This window comes from Mus musculus, chromosome 1, assembly GCF_000001635.26.
Source record: "Mus musculus strain C57BL/6J chromosome 1, GRCm38.p6 C57BL/6J".
Classification (NCBI taxonomy): Eukaryota; Metazoa; Chordata; class Mammalia; order Rodentia; family Muridae; genus Mus; species Mus musculus.
Window position 1 is genome coordinate 78,438,225 of NC_000067.6, and position 23,482 is coordinate 78,461,706.

The window sequence follows — 23,482 nt, forward strand, 5'->3', positions numbered from 1 at the left end:
TCATCAGTCTATGTAGCAAATTCAAGGTCAATCTAGGCTTTATGAGTCCTGTCTCAAAAAAACAAAATCAAACCAACGTTAAAATAAAAACAGAACTCAAACTTTTTCAGCAGATATAAACCTAAAAGCAAATAGTTTTTTAATTCAACTTCCAAATTACAAGTTTAGCTTGGTGGTGCAGTATAAGCTACCCATAAAGAAGAATGGAATTGATCATTCGTCAGAAAATGGACCAAACCTCATTTTAAGTGAAGCAAGCCAGACTCGGTAAGACAAATGCTGCATGTTTTCTCATATGCAATAACTAGGTTTTTAAAGACATAAGATCCAAGTACTTTACATACTGTGCATGTATCAAAATGTCACAAGGATAGTCGTATTATACTGTATAAACAACAAGAAAAATTTAAAAGCAAAAATTTGTTTGGCCAATGTTAACCCTTCAGTGAACAACTAAAAGTAAGTTTTATAGAGCACTTGCTTAGCATGGATGAGGCTCTAGGCTTGATCCTTGAGTTGCATTTGCCCACACACATAAAACTATTACATTTTATAGGTTCTATATACACAGTTACACATGTAGCACATAAGCAATATATAGTACATCTACAGAATTATAATTTAATAAAAGGGCAATTAAGACAAAAATGTCTGGCTGATAACTAGAGAGACTACCAGGTATTCCTGAAGCAGAGAACTGCCTGCCTTGAGGTTGGGAGTCAGTCCTGGTTAGATGGGAGCAGGACCAGTTCCTTCTCTCAAGCTAGGGTATGGTCATTCTCTTCTTTGTCTGGAAATAGTTATGAAAATCCATCAGCTCACTGATGCACTTCCTCCCTCAGGAATCAATGTATGAACACTGGGAGCTGAAGCTAGTTTCCCTTCATTAAGTACAGCCACTGAACCAGCTTCCTCCTGAGAGCCTAGGACCTGCTGAAGGAAGGCTTTTTAACATCTCTAGGAAGAGCATTTCTAACAAAGGCCTGAGAGAAAACTTTCTGCTCACAGAAAAGGGTTATGTGCTTTGTAGCTCTGTGTAGGAGCTAGCCTAAGGAGGGGATAAATAAACAGTTCTGAATTAAAAAAAAAAAAAAAAAGACAAAGAATATCTAAAAAAGGGTCTTTAGGAGAAATAATAACAACAACAGCAGCAACACAAAGGTTGTCACACTGTTACAACACTATCAGAACACTGAACTAAACCATTCAGGTAGGGTTTGTGACTATAACAATGGCAGAACAACACACATGAAGAAAGCTAAGTGCGTTCATACATGGGACCTTTACCTTATGTACAGAAATGAGGCAGGAACCGTGAACCTTCACTCACAAATAAGACAGGCCAAGTGAATTATGGGTAGGTGCCAGGGCTTCCAAAAGCCCTGAGGTCCTACTGTCCTGCTGCCTGCCCCCAGTCTTTTACCACTCAAAGCACATGGACACAGTACTGGGAACCTTTGACCACAAGCTGTAGACAACCACTAAAGAGGTCCTCTTTGTAAAGTCGCAAGGCTCCAAGCTTCAAACCAAAGCCGATGTCTTCGCTGATGGCAGTGTGGCTATGCTCTTTAGAACCCCTGTATTATACTCCAGGATGCTCTGTGTAACCAAAGCATAAACTGAACATCTTTACTTCAACAAGCTGTTCAGATACCTTCCCAATGAATTTTCCAGCTCACGTTACACTAAGAGTGATGAGGGAAACAGCCCAATTTTAACCATGTATTTTAGCATCTGAGATCTTCCACAGGTGTCCTGAGAGAGGAATAAGGTCATGACCTCGGGTCACTAGGTGTTATTGTAACAGAGGTACCCAATAACATATGGTGCTGCCCTAAATGTGGGCATTACAAGGTCAATTTTCATTTCCTGAAATGAATTCTGAATAGCATGAAAGCTCAGACTGTCAAAAACAAACAAATAAACAAACTAACTAAAGCTCTGAAGCCTGTCTGTTCATCAATGATCTTGTCTCAAGTTAAACTGAACTTTCTGTAGAACTGAAAGAAAAAAAAAAAATCAAAACTGAATTAGGCAACAAGCTAAGGAGGAAAAACCACTGCTGGAGTCAGTGTAGCCAGTCACAAACAAAGCCCACCACATTCTACAAGAAATTATTTTTGCCACTGATTTGCCCAGCAACCACATTACTGTTCTAAACACAAAAATGTTGAGAATTTTCCTTGCCCAGAAGTGGTTTTGTTAAAAGGCTAAGTGCATCTTAACATACATAATTTAGTTTGCAACAAACCACAGAAACAAAGAGAAAAAAGCCTGAAAAAAATAAAAACATATATTTGGTATAATGATCTGATCAATTACCTCTAAAACACTCTGTGCTGAACTTTTGAAACCCTTAAGATGTTCTGCAGTGCACTAACAAGTTAAAGGGTTTCTGTTTTTTTCACCCAGCTTGATCCCATTCTCTCATCAACTTGACAATCCACGTCCCTTTATGGTCTTAAATTGCAGAGGTGCTCAGAAAACGAAAACTATGTATGATTAGTGACCATGCCATTCTCCACTGGCTGCAGTCACAGCTTTCTGAGTTCTGCAGACACACAAGCTGCAGAGAGTGCTACTACTCGATCAGTAAGGCTATGCACGTTCAGTAAGTCAGCCCGTTCCTTGGGAGCCGGGTGATGATCAACCAAATGAATTTCCAGATCTCTCTTCCAAAGGGCAAGACCAGGTTCTAAGAGGAAGATTGAGCTCCACTCTCCCAGCACAGTAGCACACAAGGAAGCTTGTAAGAAAGCACTAAGAGACAGAAAGCGACAAGACCCAAGTCACGCGATCAAGAAGTCTGCTAAACAGACTAAGCTAAAGTATAACTGCAAAGCCGCTAGGGATGTTTAATTATTAAAAAGTAAACCATATGCTTAAGTAATAGAAGACAGCTCAGTAATCAAAAATGGCATGAAACAGTAGTTCTAATTCTGGTCTACTTGCCCTATTCTGAAGATCTTTTCCTACCATATATACATACATTGTGTGTGTGTGTGTGTGTGTGTGTGTGTGTATGTGCGTGTGCGTGCGTGAGCATCTCTTGCCAATCATCTCTACACTTGGAAAGCAAAGAAAAAGGATGGAAAACTGAAGGCAAACTAGGCTAATCAGCCAGATCCTGCATCAAAAAAACAAGGGCAAGCCGGGCAGTGGTGGCACACGCCTTTAATGCCATCCCTTGGGAGGCAGAGGCAGGCAGATTTCTGAGTTCAAACCAAAAAAAAAAAAAAAAACAAGGACAGAGTATAGCTCAGTAGCAGTGTTTGCTTAGACTGCCCAAAGCACCACTGAAAAGGGAAAAAAGTAACAATTTGCCCTACGCAAAAGAAACATAAAGACCTACAAGTAATTAAGGAATAGTTATAATCACTGGATAGGCTTAATGGCACACACCTTCAATCCTAGATTCAGGAGGCAGAAGTAGGCCAATCTTTGTGAATTCAAAGCCAGATTGGTTTACATAGTTCCAGGACCACCAGAGTTACTTGGTAAGACTAAAAAAGCTAGCTGGTAGTGACAAACTCCTTTAATCCCAAAAATCAGTAGGCAGGGGCAGGCAATCTCTGAATTTGAGGCTTGATCTACAGACCTAGTTAGTTCCAGGGGAAGGGGCAGAGGGGGTGAAGAGAAATAGTTATAACTTATAGATGTGTTTTGTAATTTAAAAACAACTCTAGGCTAAAATAGCAGATACTTTTTATTAGGGAAATTAGATGCTAATAAGTTCTCTATTGCTTTGAACTTTAATATCCACATGATTCAAATTATACAAGTTTGAAATTACAAAAATATAATTTTTAAGATCAACACCTACTGGTTGTCATACAAGGCTCTAGTAATATAGACTATGAAAATTTCTAAATATTGGCTGCTGCTGTTTTTATCTTCTGGTGGCTTCTGAAGCTCAGTCTTAGACAGTCTTATAAAAGGGCTCCCTCCCTCTCACTGTTCCACAGTACGCGACTTGCCATCATTCTTCCTGCCTCCAGACCACATGCACTGCGGCTGCATTAATCCCACTGAAGTACAGACCTGTTAGCACTCACCTGCTTCAAAAGAAGCAGCGGCTTCAACCCTTTCTAGCTAGCTGACGGCCCCTGCCACATCCAGGACTCCTCCCACAGCTTGGAGCCACACAAAGGGCTCTCTACTCCATATGCATCCCACAGTACTCACCTTCAGATCTGCCCAAGGGCTCTGCGGGACAGACCCTGGCTCTGTTCTTTCAAAGACCCTGCCACTTCCCCGAGTCATATCTAGAGCCCTACCACTGCTGACAGCGTATGTACCATAAGACCTGAAGCAACTGGAGGAAGAGCCCTGGGTTTGACATGAACAACCAGGCCCAACCCATAAAACTTGCCTCCCCTGAATTGCTTCACTTATAAAGCCCAGATACTGTACCAGATGGACTCTAAGGGCCAGTTCCAGCACTGGACTCTACTATGCAAGCATAGCACATCTTCACTGAATCACATCCAATGAGATATGTATGGAAATGCCAAATCCCAGCTACTATTAAACTGTTCAACTTTATATGAGCAAATAGCCCAACACAGCTAGATATTTCAGAGCTATTTTTTAAAATGATTCAAAATAAAAAAGAAAACAAGCCACAATAAAAAATAAAAACAGAAAAAAATTCTGAGGATTAAGAAAATAAATATAAGCAAAGCTCCAAAATATTTCCTCACCAAATCTCACTATAAATAACTGCTAAGTAACACTTTCAAAATGAAGGTTCTGGTGGAAATTTAGGATGCCAAATCCAGTCCTAAAAACAGCAAGGTAAACAGCAGGAACAAGTGATAAAATTACTTTGCTTCAATTGTTTCTAGGTTTCTTGTCAAAGAAAATAAACTTAGACTCAAGCCACAGGAGAACAAAGAGCAAAAGCTTCAGAATGCCTCAGACAAGGAGAAACCAGCATATTAGGCCGCAGCACACACACACGTGGCATCTATCGGCCTAAATTAAAGCCAGAGACTGGACTGGGCTTTTGGCAGTGGACTCCACCTTGCTCCTTGATTAATAAGTGCAGTTTTCACAGTGCAGGCACACAGGTAGTGAGTGCAGGCTGCACTTCGGTGTACTGAACCTGCAGCCTGCACGCTCGGGCTCACCAGTGCTGGTGGCGCAATGGTGCCACAGAGACTACCACAACTCAGCTACTTACAAAAGCAACACAGAGCAGCAGTTCCTAGCAAGTTTGAAGAGCAAACCCCTTGAGGTTCTGGAGGGAGAGGGAACAGTATTTCCTAGAAAATACTAACAATTGAAATAAAGTTCTCTGCCCTTTGCTGCTCACGCTCTCTAAATCAAAAGCAAAATGAAAGGAAAGTGGACTTTATCAAAACCAGGATGTGGCCTTTCATCAGGCTTGCCAACCCTGGTATCTTACCTGCAGACGCTTTGATCATGTAGCCCCCGCTTTCCTCACCAGGAGGCACATCGAGCAGCTGCATAATTCTGTCCAGCAAGCCATGGATGATCTCAAACCCGGGAGTCTTGTTGTAATAAACAGCACAGAGATGCCTGTAGTTTTTCGCACCTACATCTAGGAAATCAAAAAAGACTTGGTCATCGGGTCACATTAGCCATTATTTAAGCAACCTGAACAAAGTTAACAAAAAGAGATTAACAGACTATTTGACATCAAGAGAAGCATCCAGCCTCAGACTTTCATGAAAAGACCAAACTTTTTAGTCACCAAGTTTTCAAAGGTGTTTACTATGGGGGAGGAGTGGCTAGCTTTCTGGGCTGGCCTGAAGTCAAAAGGCTTCACTACAGAACCTGCTTGTAAAATGTGCTGTAAACACAGGTACCAGCTGATGATTCAGATTCTATATTCATGATACCACCCAAATACTATTAAATACCAAAAGAGCTTTCTGCAGAACACGTACTACATTATTTCCAATCGAGACGTAGAAACCTAGGTGGGATGAGTGTAGTACAGTCACTTCTCAGAGCAGTGTGGAGGCAGTGGGGAGGCATTCTGGGAAAGCTCTCCTTAATGGACACGAGCGAACACTTAGAATAGTAAGACATATAAAACCCGGAGACAGTGCTGGAGACAGAACTGAGGGCCGTGCTGTACACCCAGATCCTGTATTCCTTTCTTAAAGGAGGACAACAAATTTAAAAAGAAACCAAACTAAATTATGTTCTTCAAAGAACCTGAACAGGTTGGAAAACTATGACGCACAGTTAGAGAGAAGTTCAGGGACGGCACTGTAGCAGAAGCATCACACCAGACTCTGAGGGTCCCAACACTCCAGCTCTTAGCCAGGCTGTAATTTACAGTACAGTAGTGCTTACTTCATAATCTTTAAAAAACTGTATGTGATATATTCATAAGATTCTACATAAACCTTCACAATTAAAACCTGGAATGAGAGGCTGGACAACTGACTCAGTGGTTAAGAGCACTTGTTGCTTTTGCTAAGGACCCAAGTTTAGTTCCTAGCACCCATCCACATAGCAGCTGGCCACCATCTACAACTCCTGGGAATCTGACCCTGTCTTCTGAACTCCAAGGGCACAAACATATAAGCAAAATGCCCATACACATAAAAATTTTTTTAAATCTTTTTTTCATGAAAGAAGTAAAACAAAGGATATGAATCAATCCCAAGGGCATCCCACCAAGAGAAATGAGCTAGACACTGCAGGTCAAGCCTACACGATTCTCATACATGAGTACTGAAGCCTTTTGCTTTTTAATGTGATTGAAGACAGAACCTTTGTGAAAGGACACTCCCATGCGCTTCACCCTCCCCCAAACCTCATGGACATCCTCTAACAGAAACAAGAGGGTGGCAGTCAGTCAGGGCTGACAGAAAGGAGGAGGGGAGAGGTGCGGCTCCCTGGCACAGACATGTCTCATGGGACTGTTCCAGTGGTCTTTCACACAGTGTAGACATGTAGAGCTGCTGCTGTGCTATGCATGGAAAGCAACTAAGAAGGCAGCTTGCACCTGTATTTTATTTAAACCACCAGAGTAACTTCTAAAAGTATGTGGAGAATCAAAACTATACAAATATAGCCATAATCAGAAATATCCATGCATAGGGAAAAAAGGACTCAAAATGAAATAAGTCTAATGTTAACAGGTTATGTTTGAATGAGATAGTTTTTTTCTACATTTGATCATTTTAAAATCTTACCAGGGAATGGTAGCACATTCCTTTAACCCCAGCACTCTGGAAGCAGAGGCAGGCAGATCTCTGTGAGTTTGAGGCCAGCCTGATCAATAGAACAAGTTCTAGGACAGCTAAGGCTACACAGAGAAACCCTCCCCCCAAAAAAATACCCCACCTCCCCCCCACCCCAAACCCCACAAAGACTCACAACCTGAGATGAACCCCAATGGATAACTGGATAATGGACCAGCGTATAAACAGTGAGACACTACTCACAGATCCAACTTCAGCAACTGTCAATGGACCTAAGCGGTGGAGGTTCTCAGAGGCACAGTAGTGAATGAAAGGAGTCAGCCACAGAAGGCCACAGGACACATGATCCATTCATGTCAGGGGTGGAAAAGCATTTTTCAAGCAACTGAGACTAGATGGTAGTTGTATAAAGTAAAATGTAGGGGAAATGTGACTAAACTGGGAAAACATGGAGGATTTCCAGGGTGACGGTGTTCAGGATCTCAGGGGGATGGTTTAAAAGGGACATAGCACATAAAGGAACATTTAAAGTCAACAGCAGGATTTAAATTTAAACTAGCCTACAACTTAGGTAAAAACCATGACCCTTAAACTAGAGACACGAGACATATAGCTCTAAATACAAATGCGAATGCATTTGGCCTCATTTTGCTTTTTAAATTAAGAAAAAAGAAGAATGACAACACCTGTCTTGGGAAATGACATGAACACAGCGAGCTACCTCTGTTCACATGGGCTGAACAAAAGCTCAGCACAGCTTTTCCACAGGTAAAAGCTACTAGCCATGCTGGCACAGATGGCCTTTTATCGTCCCAATAGCCAGATACCGAGGCAGTCAGGCTGCCGGTAAGCTCTGACCAGGGACTGAGTATCTACCAGGCAGCCATCAATGTCACCACTACACTCTAGACACTACACAGCAAGGATTACTGCGTCTATGAAGCAGATGGAGAGCCAAATCAAGGCAATGAAGGGAAGTTGCCCAAAGTCGAGCTCAGGTTAATCATTATCAATCCCACAGCTATGAAGTTACAAATCAGGTCGTGCTCAGGACTGACTAAACCGCATTCTCTCTCCACTGCCCTACGGTGCACCATAAAGGATTTAGGAGGTTAACAGTATAAGAATAAATGCATGCCTTGCCATATAGTTGTTTAATACAGTCAAAGACGTGCATTCTTGAAACATTTTTAGTACAAAAAAACAGATGTTTTACTTCTCCCAAGTTTTTATGATTCTTAAAATTTTTTAAGTCACTGAAATAAATTATTTTTTTTTAAATCTGGAATCTGTGTCCATCAATAGTATTTTAATTTATGAAGATTATCTTCTCAGTAACTCCTGACTGAATAGACACAGAGAAAGAACGGTTTTCACCAGTTAACACTTCCTGCATGCTAAGCTTGAGGCACTCTAGTCTTCCTTACACGAGAATGCCCAGTGACACTAGTGGACTGACACAAACTAAACACTTATTTTCTCAATACATAACTAAAGTCTGGAAAGAGGCAAGCACAGGGAGGCAACTACCATGCCAGGCCAGGAGCACAGAGTGGATCCTATTCCAAAGCAGCCTAAGGGACGAGTGCCGCGCTGCCACCTGTGCTACTGTTCCCACCAAGGACCAAGAACTCCGATATCTAAACTCTCTAATCAAAGGTGAGGCTAAGGATAATATTAAAATCAGGCAGGTATAAATGCCAGGGAACCCAACAATATGTGTAAACTAATATGAGAGGCCTAATTCTGCTGCAGAAATGTAAACACACACATACACACACACACACACACACACACACACACACACACACACACACACACAGTCTTTCTCCTCCTGAAGGGAGAAAATGAAGTGCAACAGAGCTAAATGGCCCTTTCATACTGCTGACTTGCTTCTGGGTCCTCCTGCCATGTGGTCCCCATGTGTTGGTGTCAAGGCCTCCACTTGAACACAGGCATGCACTGAACCCACTTTGTAGCTCCACACTCACCGTGAGAGAACAGGCCGACAGTAAGGCCGCCATTCCAAGGGCTCACCAATGCAAATGAGAAGCTGCCTTAGTTTGGTAATCTTTGCCTTGGTCTACTTTTTCCTAATCTCCAAATTATTTAAAGTGAACCTTTCTTGATAACAGTAAAATATCTAGACCAAAACCACAGAAGTTTTAAAGCAATTTATGTGCTTTGAGGAACTATAGCAAAAAAAAATTTACAGTTAAAACTTTAAAAAAGAGCTGCAAACAGAGTCAGTTGACAGAGTGCTTTAGCACTGCACGGTGGCACTAGCATCTCATGTTCAAGGGCATCCTCGGGGACACAGTGAGTTTAACGCTATCTTAGGCTACATGAGCCCTTCTCTTCAAAAAGATAAAAAATAAAATTAAAGTTTATTTCTTTTAAGAAAAGTTTCAGGATATTTATAACTTATGTGGGAAATAATAAACTAACTTCTAGGTTTAATTTTGCAATACTTTGAGGGCTGCGTGTTAACCTCATTATTTAGGTGTCCTCCCTACCCCACGGTTTTTCACATTTTCCAGAGGTACCACCCCCTCTGGATTTGGTTCTTCATATTTTGTTTAAACATTCACTCTCCATTCCCATCATCGCCCACAGAAAAATGATGAGGTATGCTAAAACTCCCACCTCCTTGCCTTCTGCAGGAGAGGCCATATTACATCACAGGAAGTAAAGACTGCATGCCACAAAGTAAGAACTATTTAGATTTCATGCCAAGGCTAGGGTTTGTTGGAAATGCCTTGGTTCTTTATAACTCAGTTAACAGACCTCTTGTGTCATGCCATCAAACAATTCTGCTTCTTAAATGGGCCTGCCAAGTATGTCAGCCTAAATTATCCATGTATTGCACAGACTTCAAAGTACTGCCTGGAGAGAGCTGATCTAAACCACCCAAAGGAGGGGTGGCTAGATGCAGTTCTGTGAGCTCAAAGAATACAACACATGAGGGTTTGTTTGGTTTGTTTAAGGAAAAGAAAAGGGAGTGGCACACAGTGCTGAGCATGTGACTCATATCCTAGGCTTTGCCATCGGCTTCCAGGCAGTGTAGATCCTGTTGCACCAATGATTAGAGGGGAATTAGTGGTTTCTGGTAATAATATCATCTAGGGTACAGAGTCATCCTTACACTCACATGTACCCAGACGCCAAATAAAGATGCTGTCAGAACAAAAGTGTAAGGGGAGAACAAAAAGCTTCTGGAAAAATCAAGGGCTGATACTGTGCTCATGCTGGAGATTCACAGTAGGCCAGACTCAGAGAATGAAGCACTTCACTGGTGCATCTATGGCTACCTTTCCAGCAGCATTTTCAACACTGGTACTCACAAAACCGTAACTCATGCTGCAGACCTGCCTCCTAAAGAATTTTAGCATGTTCTAAATGACCACAGCTAATGTAGGGAACCAAGAATCCTGATGTATTCCTTACAGGACTATAAATTAGTATAGTGAAATAAGTAAGCAAAGGCATGGAAGTGAAGGAGGGACTAGATGGGGAGATCAGCGGCAGTGACGGGGTTACAGGCCATGAGGGTGTGAATAAAACACAGGGCACAATAGGCAGTGGGTGCCCTTAATCCCAGCACCAGGCAAAGGCAGTCAGACTGGAGGCCAGCCTGGTTTACAAGTTCCAACCAAACCAGATGTAGCTGTTTTAAGAAAAAAGAGGAGAACAGGAAGAAAAGAAAATGGCATAGTAAAATCCATTTTATAGGTATAATTAATGTATGCAATATAGTACCATATACGACATATGTATAGACATAACTATATGCTGGGTATGTTGGCTCATGTGAACCTGTAAGCAGGATGTAAGTTTGAAGATAGGCAAGATCACAGAGCAAGACCTGACTCAAAACCAACAAAGTCAAAACAAAAACAAAAACAAAAAAGAGAAAAAAAATCAGTTAAAAAGTTTAGAAAATAATTTACTAAATTATCAAATATTTAAATGTATATACCTAGGGACTGACAATTATTTCTAAAATAATTATTTGCTCAAGGGAAAATGATACTCACTTAAAGACATACTTTAGGAAAAGTCTCAGGACCATCATTCATTCATGCTCACTCTGCTTTCCATATGGTAGACTATTATACAACTATTAAAAATGAGATCACTAGTATGCATCCAGATAGGTTAGATTAAGTGTAACCGCATCTGTATAAACTACAAAACTATCACTTTCTTTGTAGCTGCACACAGAAGTGTAACATGGCCACAGATATATGCAAGGACAGGCAGTGAATTAATTCTAGATGTGGAATGTCTGACAAGTTGTAGATCTTATTTTTTTAATTAAACAGAAGAACAAAATTCCTAAATCAATAAAACATATTCATGAAAGCTTAAGAATATTAAAAATATATGTTCAATTGTAAGGAACAAAAAAAAAAATCCAGCAAAAACTTTCCTAAAATGCTTTTATATGGCAGCACCAAAGTATACACTTTTATTTTAAAATGATGCTGAGAAGCCAAGAAACAAATGTGAAAAGAAATCTCTAAAATGCTCAATGCATCCAGGGGAAATTTATATTCCTGAGGGTTGGCTTCTATGTTGTTAACAGAAACCTGGAATGGATTTTTATCTATTAAAAAAAAATACAGCACTGGATGCATGACAAGGCACATTATACTCACGTTAGCAGATCTTAACTTTGTGGAACCAAGCACACAAAAATAACTTTCTATATTAAAAATGATATATTTACTCAGCTAAGATGCCATCTCATATGAGAAGGATGCTACTTCAAAAACTGTTAACGTCAGTCTCCTTACACCCATGTTTTTTGAATTATTAATTGGAAATTCTACATGCCAAAAAATATGAAATGGTGAAATTAAATTAATCCAGACTGATGACATAAGCCCTCTTCAGAAAGCCGCATTCCACATGTGGATGCTGGATAATCTTCTATTATCTGAGGCTCCAGAATTGATGGACAGTATCTCAGAAGATAGGTATTCACAAACCTATAATAAAATCTTCTTCTTTAGCCGTCATCGAACACGTAAGTTTCATACCAAAACTTATGAAGACTGGACCCTTCTTTCACTCATCCATGTCTACTTTCTGTCAGCTAGAGACTGACGCCATAGTCTTATGCGTGCCCGTGTTTAATGTTCCGTAACCCGTGGCAGATAAGCACTGACATCGCATGTGTGCATGTGTGTACGGATAGTATGCTGAGGAACAACCCACACGAAGACCAACCGTTACGGTGTGTGGTGGCCATGATGCTGGAGGGAGGAAGAAGAAATACAACTCTGAAACAGACCTTGCAATTAAAGGCTTAAAACATAAATTCCTTATTTCCACATGCACTTAAGAAGGGTAAAAAGAAACAGACCGTCTTCTCGCTTACAGAGGCGTCTGGGACAAGGTGAGTGTTTGGGAACCATTTCTCTGTAACCTGGAGGCAGGGAAAATGGAGTTCAAAGCAGGAGCCGCTCTGGAAGATGGAGCAAGGTCTGAGGGAGTCAAAAGCTCAGAGTAGCTGAGCTTCGAGAAGAAAGGGAGGCTGTCTAGAGCTTATGTGAGAGCTCGAACCCAGTGCACTTAGTACAGCAGTGACCAAGTCCAAACCGTCTGAAACCATGCACGTGAGGCTGCTCCTTGGATGAGCGGGTTATGCTGATCTGCTCCTAATGACGTAAGCCCCCAACCCCTTTACAGAGCAAGCCAAGCTCACCCACATCCTTAAGTTCCTGTTCCTTTTAGACCTGCTCATCCTCGACCCAGAGATCCGCTTTCTTGCATTTCAGTGAGATTCGAGGCATAGTGGCAGCTTCCACAGCACTGAGGGAGGAACTGTGACTACAGGACTCAACTGTGTTTAAACCGTGGGAAGGCCTGATTGTGCAAACTGTGCTAGCTTTTCCAGACAGGCAGCCTTTTGCTCATCCCTGCAGTTTTCCTGGCTTTTAAAAATATTTTGTTTACGGTTTGGTCATTCCTGACATTGAAGTGAATGACGATTAACATCTGAAAGCAGCCAGTAACTTTCACAGCAGCCTTGCATGCTCGCCACAGCTACCCTCCCTGCTACAAAACTAAAAACTTACCCTAGGGCAGAGTCTGTACTCAGTTTCTTGTTCCAAAAACACATGCCACTCTGTCCACCAAAAGGGGTAAATCAGCTCAGGCCCCTGAGTCATGACTAATTGTTAAAAGTGTTACAGCAGCTTCGGAGCTTGAGGCTCAGCAAATGCAGTGGCTGCTCAGCCTCACACAAGCCAAACGTGCCTGATTTACAGTGAAGTCTTAATGCCTGAAAAGTGTGCCTGACTTGGTTTCAAAACTGCCAGCCTGACAGCCTCATTCATCACGATGGCCAGTGAGAGCAGTGCTCGTTAGAGTAAAATGTCTGATTAGGTCAAGCAGGGAAATGGGAGTAGTCTTTTGCTTGCTTTCAGAAAAACTTGGGTCAGACAGGAAAAGAAAGAAATTTAGATTCCATTCTTGTCTTCATTTTGGAAGCTATGTTTGCCAAACAGACACTCATATGAGGCTCAGGGGTGCTAGGATTTTCTCGGCATTACAGAATGAGTTACTGGCAGTCCTAGGTCCATTCTCTGCATTCCCAGGGTACTTTGCACATTCTCTCCACATGGAACATGGATACACGGGGTGGCCAGTGAGCCCCAGGGTTCTGCCAGCCCCTGCCTCCCTGGTCTTGGTAAGACAGGCACATGCTGCCAGGCTTGGTTTCTCACATGGGTGCTGAGAATCTGAACACAGCTCTACATGTAGATGTGGCAGGTGCCCTCTTAGACTTACAGTCCTTTCTAGTTTTCTATCACTGTGGTTAACTAGACCACCTGGTTCCTGCTTGCCACACATCACCATTTTTTTGAACCCCATAATTTTGGGACTGCTCACTAAAGAGATTTGGGAAATCTCATTATTAATTGGAAAATCCCTCTATCAGTTATTTTGGTAGTTTCAAAAAGTTTCATTTAGGAACATATGGCCAGGAGAGAGAGGACTTCTAATTTGTAAATGGTAAATTACTCAAAGAGAAATCTCTGTGATTTATTGATTGACTGACTGATTACTGCTATGCCAGTGTAGTTTTCACCCTGTAGACTCAGACAGAATTAATGCCAAGAACTCCCAGGGCAGGTAGCTTTGCATCCAATTTTGGTATTCCATGGCAGAATGCAGCAAAGCATTTCTTCCAGAGCTGGTACCACCCAGATCCACTTAGGTCTGAACATCATCTTTCCATCCTGGTGAGCTTTAGTATCAAGACCAAAAAGCATGCGGCTGCCCGAGGAGAAGGAGCAGTCTTTCACTATCAAGCCTGTGGGGCTTAAGGTAGCCTCGGGACTCTCCGGGTCCCCTTTCATTCTGACAGTGCTTAGCAGGCAGGCCTCTGCCCAGGCTCCCCGCCTACACTGCAACAGTGGCAATGGGATCGCCCAGTGCAAGGAGGTGACTGATTTTTACAAGTAAAGTCTTACATTTAAAAGTATGGTTTAGGTTTCTCATAAAGGGGAAAAAAACACAAAAGAAGAAAATCTAACAACACTAAGTCCCTTAAAGATTAGGATAAAAAAATCAAGGAGCATTGTCTCTGCAAAGCACAGTGACACTGTTGGCCACCCTGGTCTTTAAGCACTACAGCAGAAAATGGACATGACCCGAGCCAGCAGCATCTGGCCCTAGGACTGCCAACACCCTAACAAGAACAGGAGTCATCACTCACTATGTGGCTAAAACTTTCTAAATGCAGTTTCACTCCATCCTTACTGCAGCTAATGAAGCAAGTGCTGTCATTACCCCATTGTACAGATGAGAAGACAGTCAGAGTTCAAATAAACTGTGTACCATAGAAGCATAACTAAAACCCACGCCTTATGGATGTAGTCTGCAGAACCCAGACTCACTACTGCCTCCCTACAGATGCTGTAGACCCTTTCCTGTAGGCCAGATGACTTGGAGGGATCATCATGTACTTATTTAGAATACCGCCTCAGAAAAGTTCTTGTTATGAAATAAGATCCAGGCCTACCTAAACAGAAAACATACTCCATCTCAACAAAAGGAAACATGTTTTCAAGTCGTAACCTCAGTGAGTAATTTAACTTCCCTTCATTTTTCACATGCTATTGATATGATAGAAAATATTAAAGAAGCAGTACAAGCCAATGCAAGATAAAGTGGGATCAGAAGGAAACAACCATGGAGAAATCAATAGACAGCTTCAACTAGGACGGGCACAGCAAAGGGTCAGAGTTCTCCCCATGAGAAAAAGCACTACAGAAATGCAGATGTCTGAGCTAAAGAACAACAATTAAACCCAGCTCAGGTACAAGCACTGTAGGGCTGAAACACAACAGTGTACTGCTCCACGACTATAGCCAAACTCTACAGCAAATGTGGTACCGAAACCGTGCAGTTACCTTAATCCTGTACTTATAATTATGAGCACACCACAGAGGATCAAGACAATATGAAGGTCAGAGGATAAGTGTGGAAGGAAAGCGTCAACGTTCACAGATCAATGCCACACTGCACCCAGTATCTACACCAATGGAAAAACTGAGCAAATCCTCAACTCTTTACAGCTGACACTAAAAATGTTCTCTCGTTTTTAGTATAGATTTGTCACTTCAAAAAAAAAAATCCTACAAACTACAGCCTGGAGTTAAAAACCGCTCACAAGCATAAGCGCTGATGTATGAAATTAAAGGAAGGCTGCCAGCCACGTGGTCACTTGAGGCACTGATCACTGCGGGTCACAGCACTTACATGTCTAGACGAACAACTGAACTTGAGCTTGTCTTAGAAAGAGTCACTTCCAGGAAAACCAGGTTTCCAAAATTCCTAAATTTATATTTATTGAATGATCATGCATTCCAAGTGTTAGACAAAAAACCCTGCTATACTAAGCTAAGTACTGTGAACTTCCATACTTCAAAGGGGAAACGTATGAAACCTATTCCCAATCACTGTTGTCAGTCAAAGCCTGACCGCAGTACCAGGCCACAAATGTCCGGGTGCAGGAAAGGAAAGTTTCAGAATGCTCTGGGAGCCTTCCATTCTTCCTTCCTTCCCCCCGGCCCCCAAGGCTGGTACTGAGGTAAGCTCAGGGACCCATGCTTAGTTTGAGAATTACCAACTCAAGGATGCTCTGATAGTGATGTACTAACCCGCATGTACACTAAAGTACTCTGAGGAGGGTGGTAGCACTATGGAAGAAAGAAACCTGTCTGCGTGTACAGGAGTAAGCATGCTAACGTCTCTAAACAGAGCTGGAATTCACACAGTAGAACACATGCTTAAGTATGCAAATCAGAGGTGGCTCACTCTTACCTTTGCCAGAATCTTTTACTACAACGTCAGAGATTTCAAACAGTTTGAGAGGAAGGGGCATCTTCCGGTTTGCTGCAATGGTCTTTAGAAGGCCAGGAAGAAGGGTAGTGCGCGCCACCTACAGGAAAAGATGGGAATTCACACTGACTCAAGAACTGGCAAACTCAGGAGTAAAGGAGACAAAGCCGGCCAGCTTCCTGACTTCAAGGAAAACTTTTGGAAAGGGCGATATCTTTTTATTTTTAAATTCTCAAGTCCAGGTCACTAAAAGAACTGAAAATATTTTCCATTCCAAATTGACAAAATAAACACCAATAAATATAATTTATACAGTGAGAAGCAAATATAATGATTACTCCTATCTAAAGATTAGCTATTCCATTATAATTTTTAAAACTAAACTAGGTTTTCAAAGTTGCACATATGCAAATTTTTATATTCTGCCTCCTTTCACAAAGTAATTGAAATAGCCCAGGCTGGACTCCCAAATGCTCACATTTAACCTATACTTGGTTCTTACATGCTTTGAGCTAGCTTGCTCAATCCCTCTTACCTGAATTTTCCACCTTATAATTGACTTTTACTTACTATTCTCTGCTTTCTCATCCATTTATAGTAACTGTAAGATAGATAGATAGACAGACAGACAGATTGATCGATCTAGTTTTCTGATCCTAACAGTGAAAATTGTGAGTTCAAGGCTAGCTTGGGTAACATCATTTAAAGATAGTCTGAGGGGCCACCAAGATCCTGTGTCTCTAGCCCACCATGGGGTCCACATAGAACCCAGGCACTTGGGAAGCTGAGGCAAGAAGAAGACTGTCACGTGCTCACAATCAGTCTGGGAGATACAGTGAGTACCAGGCCAGCAAGACTATCTCTCAAACAAAGAAGCAAAGTGGTTTCTTCGTATTTAGCTGTTAAATCTGCTTTTTAGTTCTTGCCCTCTAGTTCCCTCCTTTCTACAGAGGATGTTCCAAGATGCTCTAGCAGTACTGGAAACCAATCTCCATACAGCCGTAACTATGATAACAGTGTATGCCCTGGGCACAGAAGAGATCAGTTATGACGACTAATAACACACTGTAATAAATGTTAGTCAACACAATCTCTTTTCAAGATACCTTATATTACTATAGAGCTTAGTGATCTTATATTGTTTTGGGGGTCTTGGGTTTTTTACCCCGTAAATTAGACATTTTCGCCTTTTAAAGGTTACTGTTTGGCCTATCAACCATGTGGGTTCCAGGGATCAAATTCAGGTTGTGAGTCTTGCTAGTAACCATCCACTGAGCCATCTTGCATCTCAAGTACATCTCTAACTCGATGTACTAACTAAGTGACTTAGGGTTTCTATTGATGTGATAAACACTATGACCAAAGCAACTTGGGAAGAAAAGCATTTATTTCATTTTACTGTTCCAGTTAACAGCCCATTGTTGAGGGAAGTCAACACTTTAATTCAAGCAGAACAGGAACCTAGACTCAGGAACTGAAGCAGAAGCCATAGATGAGTGCTGCTCACTAGCTTGTTCCTTAGGGCTAGCTCATGTCTTTTTAGAGCACCTAGAACCACCAGCCCAGGGGTGGCACCACCCATGGTGAACTGGGCCTTCCTCTATCAATTGTCAAGAGAAAGCACCATAGGCTTTTCCACGGGCCAATCTGCAATCTGATGGGGCCATTTTCTTCATTGAAGATCCAAAGCAAAAACAAAAAAGCTCTAAACTAGTTTCTAAGTTTGTCATTCTCCTTAGTATAGTGATAATATCCACACTTATCAATGTTTTTAATACACATAACTCTTATTTGCTTAGTTCAAATTCATCAGCAACAGAAAAATTTAAAACCTGAATCTGGTCAAACTTTCAGCTCTAATTTATGAGAAATATAGGCGAGCACTAGGATATATTCAGCAAAATCCTAAATGTGGATTTTGCTTGCAGAACAAAGGGCCCATATTTTTAAACAAAGTTAAAGAAAGGAATTGCGTCAGAAAGATGACAAGGTGTGGAGCGAATGATGGACTAATAACCTACAGACTACGCTGGAGCAATCAGTCAACTCTAATGTACAACCTCAAGGGAATCCCAACTGAAAAGAGACAGCTAGGAAGTCTTACACAGTGACAGCCATTTGAAGACCTACTAATATTACTGTTAACCTGGGGACAAGTGAGAATACTACATAATCTTGTTTGTAATAATTGCAATAAAAATTTACATGCTTTTACTTGCATATAGTATTTTTCTTCTCCTGCCCATTCTATAAAACATCCATTGTCAGAGAAGAACACAAAGTTAAGAATTACACAGAAAAAGAACATGCTTGTACCCAAATTATAAGCCACTTTCCATTTAACTTAACCATAAATAAGTACAAACCTGCACTCTGTTAGGTAAAGCAGGGGTAATGCAGAAGCTGCCCACTCTAAAGGACTCGAGCATGTTAAGCCACATGTATGTACAGCGAGCATGTACTCGAGCATGTTAAGCCACATGTATGTACAGCGGCCGCTGAGGCACTTCTGATCTGCTTGCCCTCAGTTTATATAAAGTGGAGCAGGCAGCGTACAAACTCAGAGAAATATAACAGTTATAGAAATCTTGAGAAATAAAAAGTTTGTGTCACACTTGATAAATGAAACTGGGGTAGAGGGATGCGTTTAGCATCAACAAGTAAAAGTCCACTCCTATTCAATGAATAGTGCTATGAGTAAATATCAGTGTAACTCTTTTGCTACAGTAGGTCGTTCTATAAATAAAACTCAGAATTTTTAAGGGTAAACTTTTCCAGGTCCTGGAGGATTTTCTAAAACTAACCCAGCATGCATCTACCTTTTACACACATGAGAATCAAGTCCCATAGAGACTATCGCAGTTCTCTAGTGTCACCTTCCTAATCCCAGATCCTTTGGTTCTAAGATTTGTCAAACATGCAGGACTGCATACGCAAGAAAGCAAGCCAGAATTCACATACATAGGAAGACAGACAGTCAGCTATTAGCAAAGCTGCTATAACTTGAAATGGACGTCTACAGCTAACATCCTAGTCCATACTCTGAATCATTTAACACGATTGCTAGTGCAGGACCATTCCATTTAAGTCTTCCTAAACCCTGTAAGAAACCGCCAATAAACTCAAGAGGACAATGAAAGCCACAAAGAACAGTTGTTCGAAACTGGCAGGATGGCATATGGAGAGACACGGAGTGCATTTTAAATCCACCTACTACAAATGAATGGGAAAGAGAGGAAGCAGGAGTTTTAAGTAAATATCAATTATGACGTGAAAAACACAGGTAAGGGTGGCTAAGCCAGCAAGATGTAGCAACAAAGACTAGGCTGTGAGCAGGGGAAGGGGCAGGGGAGGGGGCTTTTGGAGGGCAAACCAGGAAAGGGGATAACATTTGAAATGTAAATGAAGATAATATCTGATAATAAAAGAGTAAGCTAAATGTGAGCACTTGGAAGTCCAGCCTGAGCTATACAATGAGTTCCAGGACAACCTGGGCTACAGTGAAAGACACCATCTCAAAGACAGAAATAATAATAATAATAAATATTATATATTTTTAAGGAAGCTAACTGCACTGTCTGGTTAATAATTAATAGTACATTTGCTTACCAAGCACACGGCTCTGGGTTCAATACTAATACATACACAGAGAGACAGAGGGGCAGGGGGACCAACTCCAAATTATCTAAGGAAAGTCCATTAAAATGTTCTAGGGATTCACCCCTGAGGTACAAGTGAGGAGAGCTTGCTCCCCTGAGTCACTAACCACAGACGGCTTTTACCCAGTTGTTACCTGGAACTCAGCGGTTTTAGGATTACTTATGTGCACTGCCTTTGTTGCAGAGATATCCAGGCCAAGCTTGTCAGCAATATCTTCTTGGGAGCACTAAGAACATGGAAAATAGATTAGTACAGGGCAATGCCTAACTCAAAGTTTAAAAGTATTTCATGCTCTAACTCAGTTTGCTCTATAGAATTCAATAAATTAATAATAACCCAAGATTTGATCTACTGAGTTTTAACAATTAACAATTCATCACTTGTAGTTCACCTAGTTTGGACTCACAGAAGATGCAATAACTATGACTAGCTCTCTATGAGGAGCTGTAGCCACAATAGGGAGCTACTTAATGTCTCCTGGAGAGATGGGGGCTTAGCCCACACCCAGGTCCTCTCTGTACGAGGTCCCCACTTACCGTTCCTGTCCAAGCTCCTAATTCCTCCCTGTTTTCTGAGCATTATAATTTTACCTGCCTTTAGCTAAAATCACTGTGCCAGCACCACACAAAGCAAACCCAAGGCTCTACTTAAGTGACTGCTCTTTAGCTCTTCAATAAAGGTATCTCTAGTGGGACCAGTAAGAGAGCCTCTCTCAGTTTCCCCAGGGTTTTCAGGTTACCAGTGCAATCCCAGGTTAAGTCTGCACTGATCTGGGGCAGAACTGTGCACCTAGGAGAATTCACATGGCTCAGTGTTCTTTGATGCTGGCATTTAACTTCCCCTGCACATAACCCATATAGCTCTTAGGAACAAAGAAACTACGCAGTTCTTACCCACCTCAGAATCTAGAACAGCAGACACATGTTAGAGCAGGCTCACTACTAGATCCAACAAATCTAATAAGAATCAAAATTTAAAGATACTATATATCCAATGCCTGACACAGAGTGCTAAAACATAATAAAATGAAAAATAATCAAGTGATGAACGTTGGTGCCATCAGGTTACTAGAGTCTAACGTTAGGACAATATTGCTCACTGAACTGCTCAGGCCTTCACAGTACTAAAGAGTGAAGATGCCTGGTTTTTATCAGGTACTGTACCAGGAGCTGAGAGAAGGTAAACCAACTGCCAGCTCACCTGAGGGGAATTTTGTCTTCTCTGCATGCTAATGCCTGCCCTAGCAACTCCTGCCTTAGCTCACCTGAGGGCCAGGATGGCAGGGAACTTACTATCCTACCTCAGGCTCCCAAGTATTGTATCATATATTTGCTAGTATGCACCTCCATACCCAACTTTACCATGCTTTCTTGAAAAGGTATTAAACTCTATCAGAACAGCGCCTCACAGCTGCTGTGCTAGAGGGAAAGCCTGCTCCATACTGAAAATGATACTTTCTGCAGAGCAGAATGGAATTTTGCTACAAGATTTAGATACATTGTGCCCAGTTAATTTAAAAATGTATTTATGTGTTACCCACTTTCAAACACAGCTACTTCTGTCTGTGTGAAATAAAAAGGCTTTCCAGTATATCTGACTGACCCTTGTGCTTCCCAATAGTGATGGGAAAAGAGGGAGACAATCAGAAACAGTTATCATTAAGAGTTCTGAAGAGACAGTAGCTCAGGCCCAAGGAGGGAGATGATCTTAAATATCAGGATTTATGTGTCTATTATAATGTTAGGAAGATAACATATAAAACCCAAAATCATAACTGGGCAGTGGTGGTGCACACCTTTAATCTGAGCACTTGGGAGGCAGAGGCAGGTGGATCTCTGAGTTTGAGGCCAGCATGGTATACAGAGGGAGTTCTGGGACAGCTAGGGCTATGTAGAACCACCCCCCCCCCTCAATCAATCAATCAATCAATCAGTCAATCCCCATAATCATTATAAGTGTTACTCTTAAGGTTAAAGTAGGCATTTTGTTCTAAAATTGAGTCACTTGGTAGAAGACAGTAACTAGCATGCCGTGTTCCAAAGTGGCTGCTTATTAAGAAGTCAGGAGCAGCTTTGGAAGACTGATTGTCACTCCTATGCACACTGGATGTGGCAATACAGACCAGCAATGTTAAGTTCTAAGTTTATAAAAATCACAACTTTATACAAATTTTAATGATTTGTTTATTTTATGCATACAGGTATTTTTGTCTGCAGGACTGTACGGTGCCTACCAAAGCCAGAAGAGGCCATCGGATGCCCTGAGACTGGAGTTACAGACACTGTGGGTGCTAGAGCTTGAACCTGGGTTCTCTGCAAGAGTAGCCAGTGCTCTAACCCTCCAAGCCATCTCTCCTGCCCCTGCTAAAACTCTGAATAGAAAACTTTGTGACCTCTAACATTCTAGCTCCTCACGCCTCTTCTCCCAGACAATGAACATAACTGAGTACCTGGACAGCCGAGCTCACTGCTCAGTTACTCTAGTGCTACAATTCAGTCACAAGCTCTGGCTCCTAACGGGTCTGCGCTGGAATCTTGGACACATGCCTATGGCTGTATGGGGAATGGAGGGACTGAGAGAAGTTACTCTAACTGCTGTGGAGGACAGGAACCCTCCGAGAAGAATTGGTACCACGTGCACACAGTATCAGTGCAGAGTAAACCCTCCTGGACAGCAGCCTCTAGCAGAAGGCAGCTTATGTACATGGGACTAAGTTACAGAATCAAAAAGCACCAACAGAGGCAGTGAGGAGTACAGCCTAAGTGGTAACTGCAGTTAGTTTGGGGAAGGAAACCAGAGTCCCAAGTAGAGAGAGGAAGGTGAGTGCTTGCTTTGTTTTATAAAGTTAAAATCTCCAGGGTGAGAGTGTGCTGATTCCTGCTGTCACTTATGAACTTTAAAACATGCATTTCTCAATGCTAAATTTTATATTTCAATGTGTATAAAATAGTGACTGCTCACAATGGAAACAAAACATCTGCATATGGACGACATGGGACTCTTAAGCTCAGTGTACAGGAAACGAGACCAGGGTCAAGCAGTAGTCATGCAAAGGCCTGATTCTCATCATGTCTCTGCTGTGTGCAGTATGTCAGCTACTCGTCTTCTTCAGTTTCAAGCTTCCTTCTGGGTGCAGTGCCTGCTAACAAGTCCTGACGCACAACAGTCCTGTAACTACTCTAAAGGTTAAGAACTTCAAGGCTGGGGCTGGGGACCAGGGAGACAGGCAGCTGCCCCAGCCACAGGTTGTTAAATCAAGCTAATTGGAATATCCA

General features: G+C 41.7%; 1 protein-coding gene across 5 annotated transcripts in view; it reads right to left on the bottom strand.

Annotated features, from left to right (window-relative positions):
* The window catches only part of Farsb (phenylalanyl-tRNA synthetase, beta subunit), a 70,940-nt gene that overhangs the window by 20,267 nt on the left and 27,191 nt on the right, over window positions 1-23,482 (bottom strand). For all 5 annotated transcript variants that reach the window (NR_102758.1, NR_102757.1, XR_865550.2 and 2 more), the window contains 3 exons: window positions 20,341-20,433; window positions 16,530-16,647; window positions 5,411-5,566 (listed from right to left, as the gene is read on the bottom strand). Coding sequence is in view for 2 of the 5 variants with exons in the window: in NM_001278075.1 (NP_001265004.1) it covers window positions 5,411-5,566; window positions 16,530-16,647; window positions 20,341-20,433 (367 nt within the window). In the remaining 3 variants the exon portion in view is untranslated. The remainder of the gene's footprint in view (window positions 1-5,410; window positions 5,567-16,529; window positions 16,648-20,340; window positions 20,434-23,482) is intronic.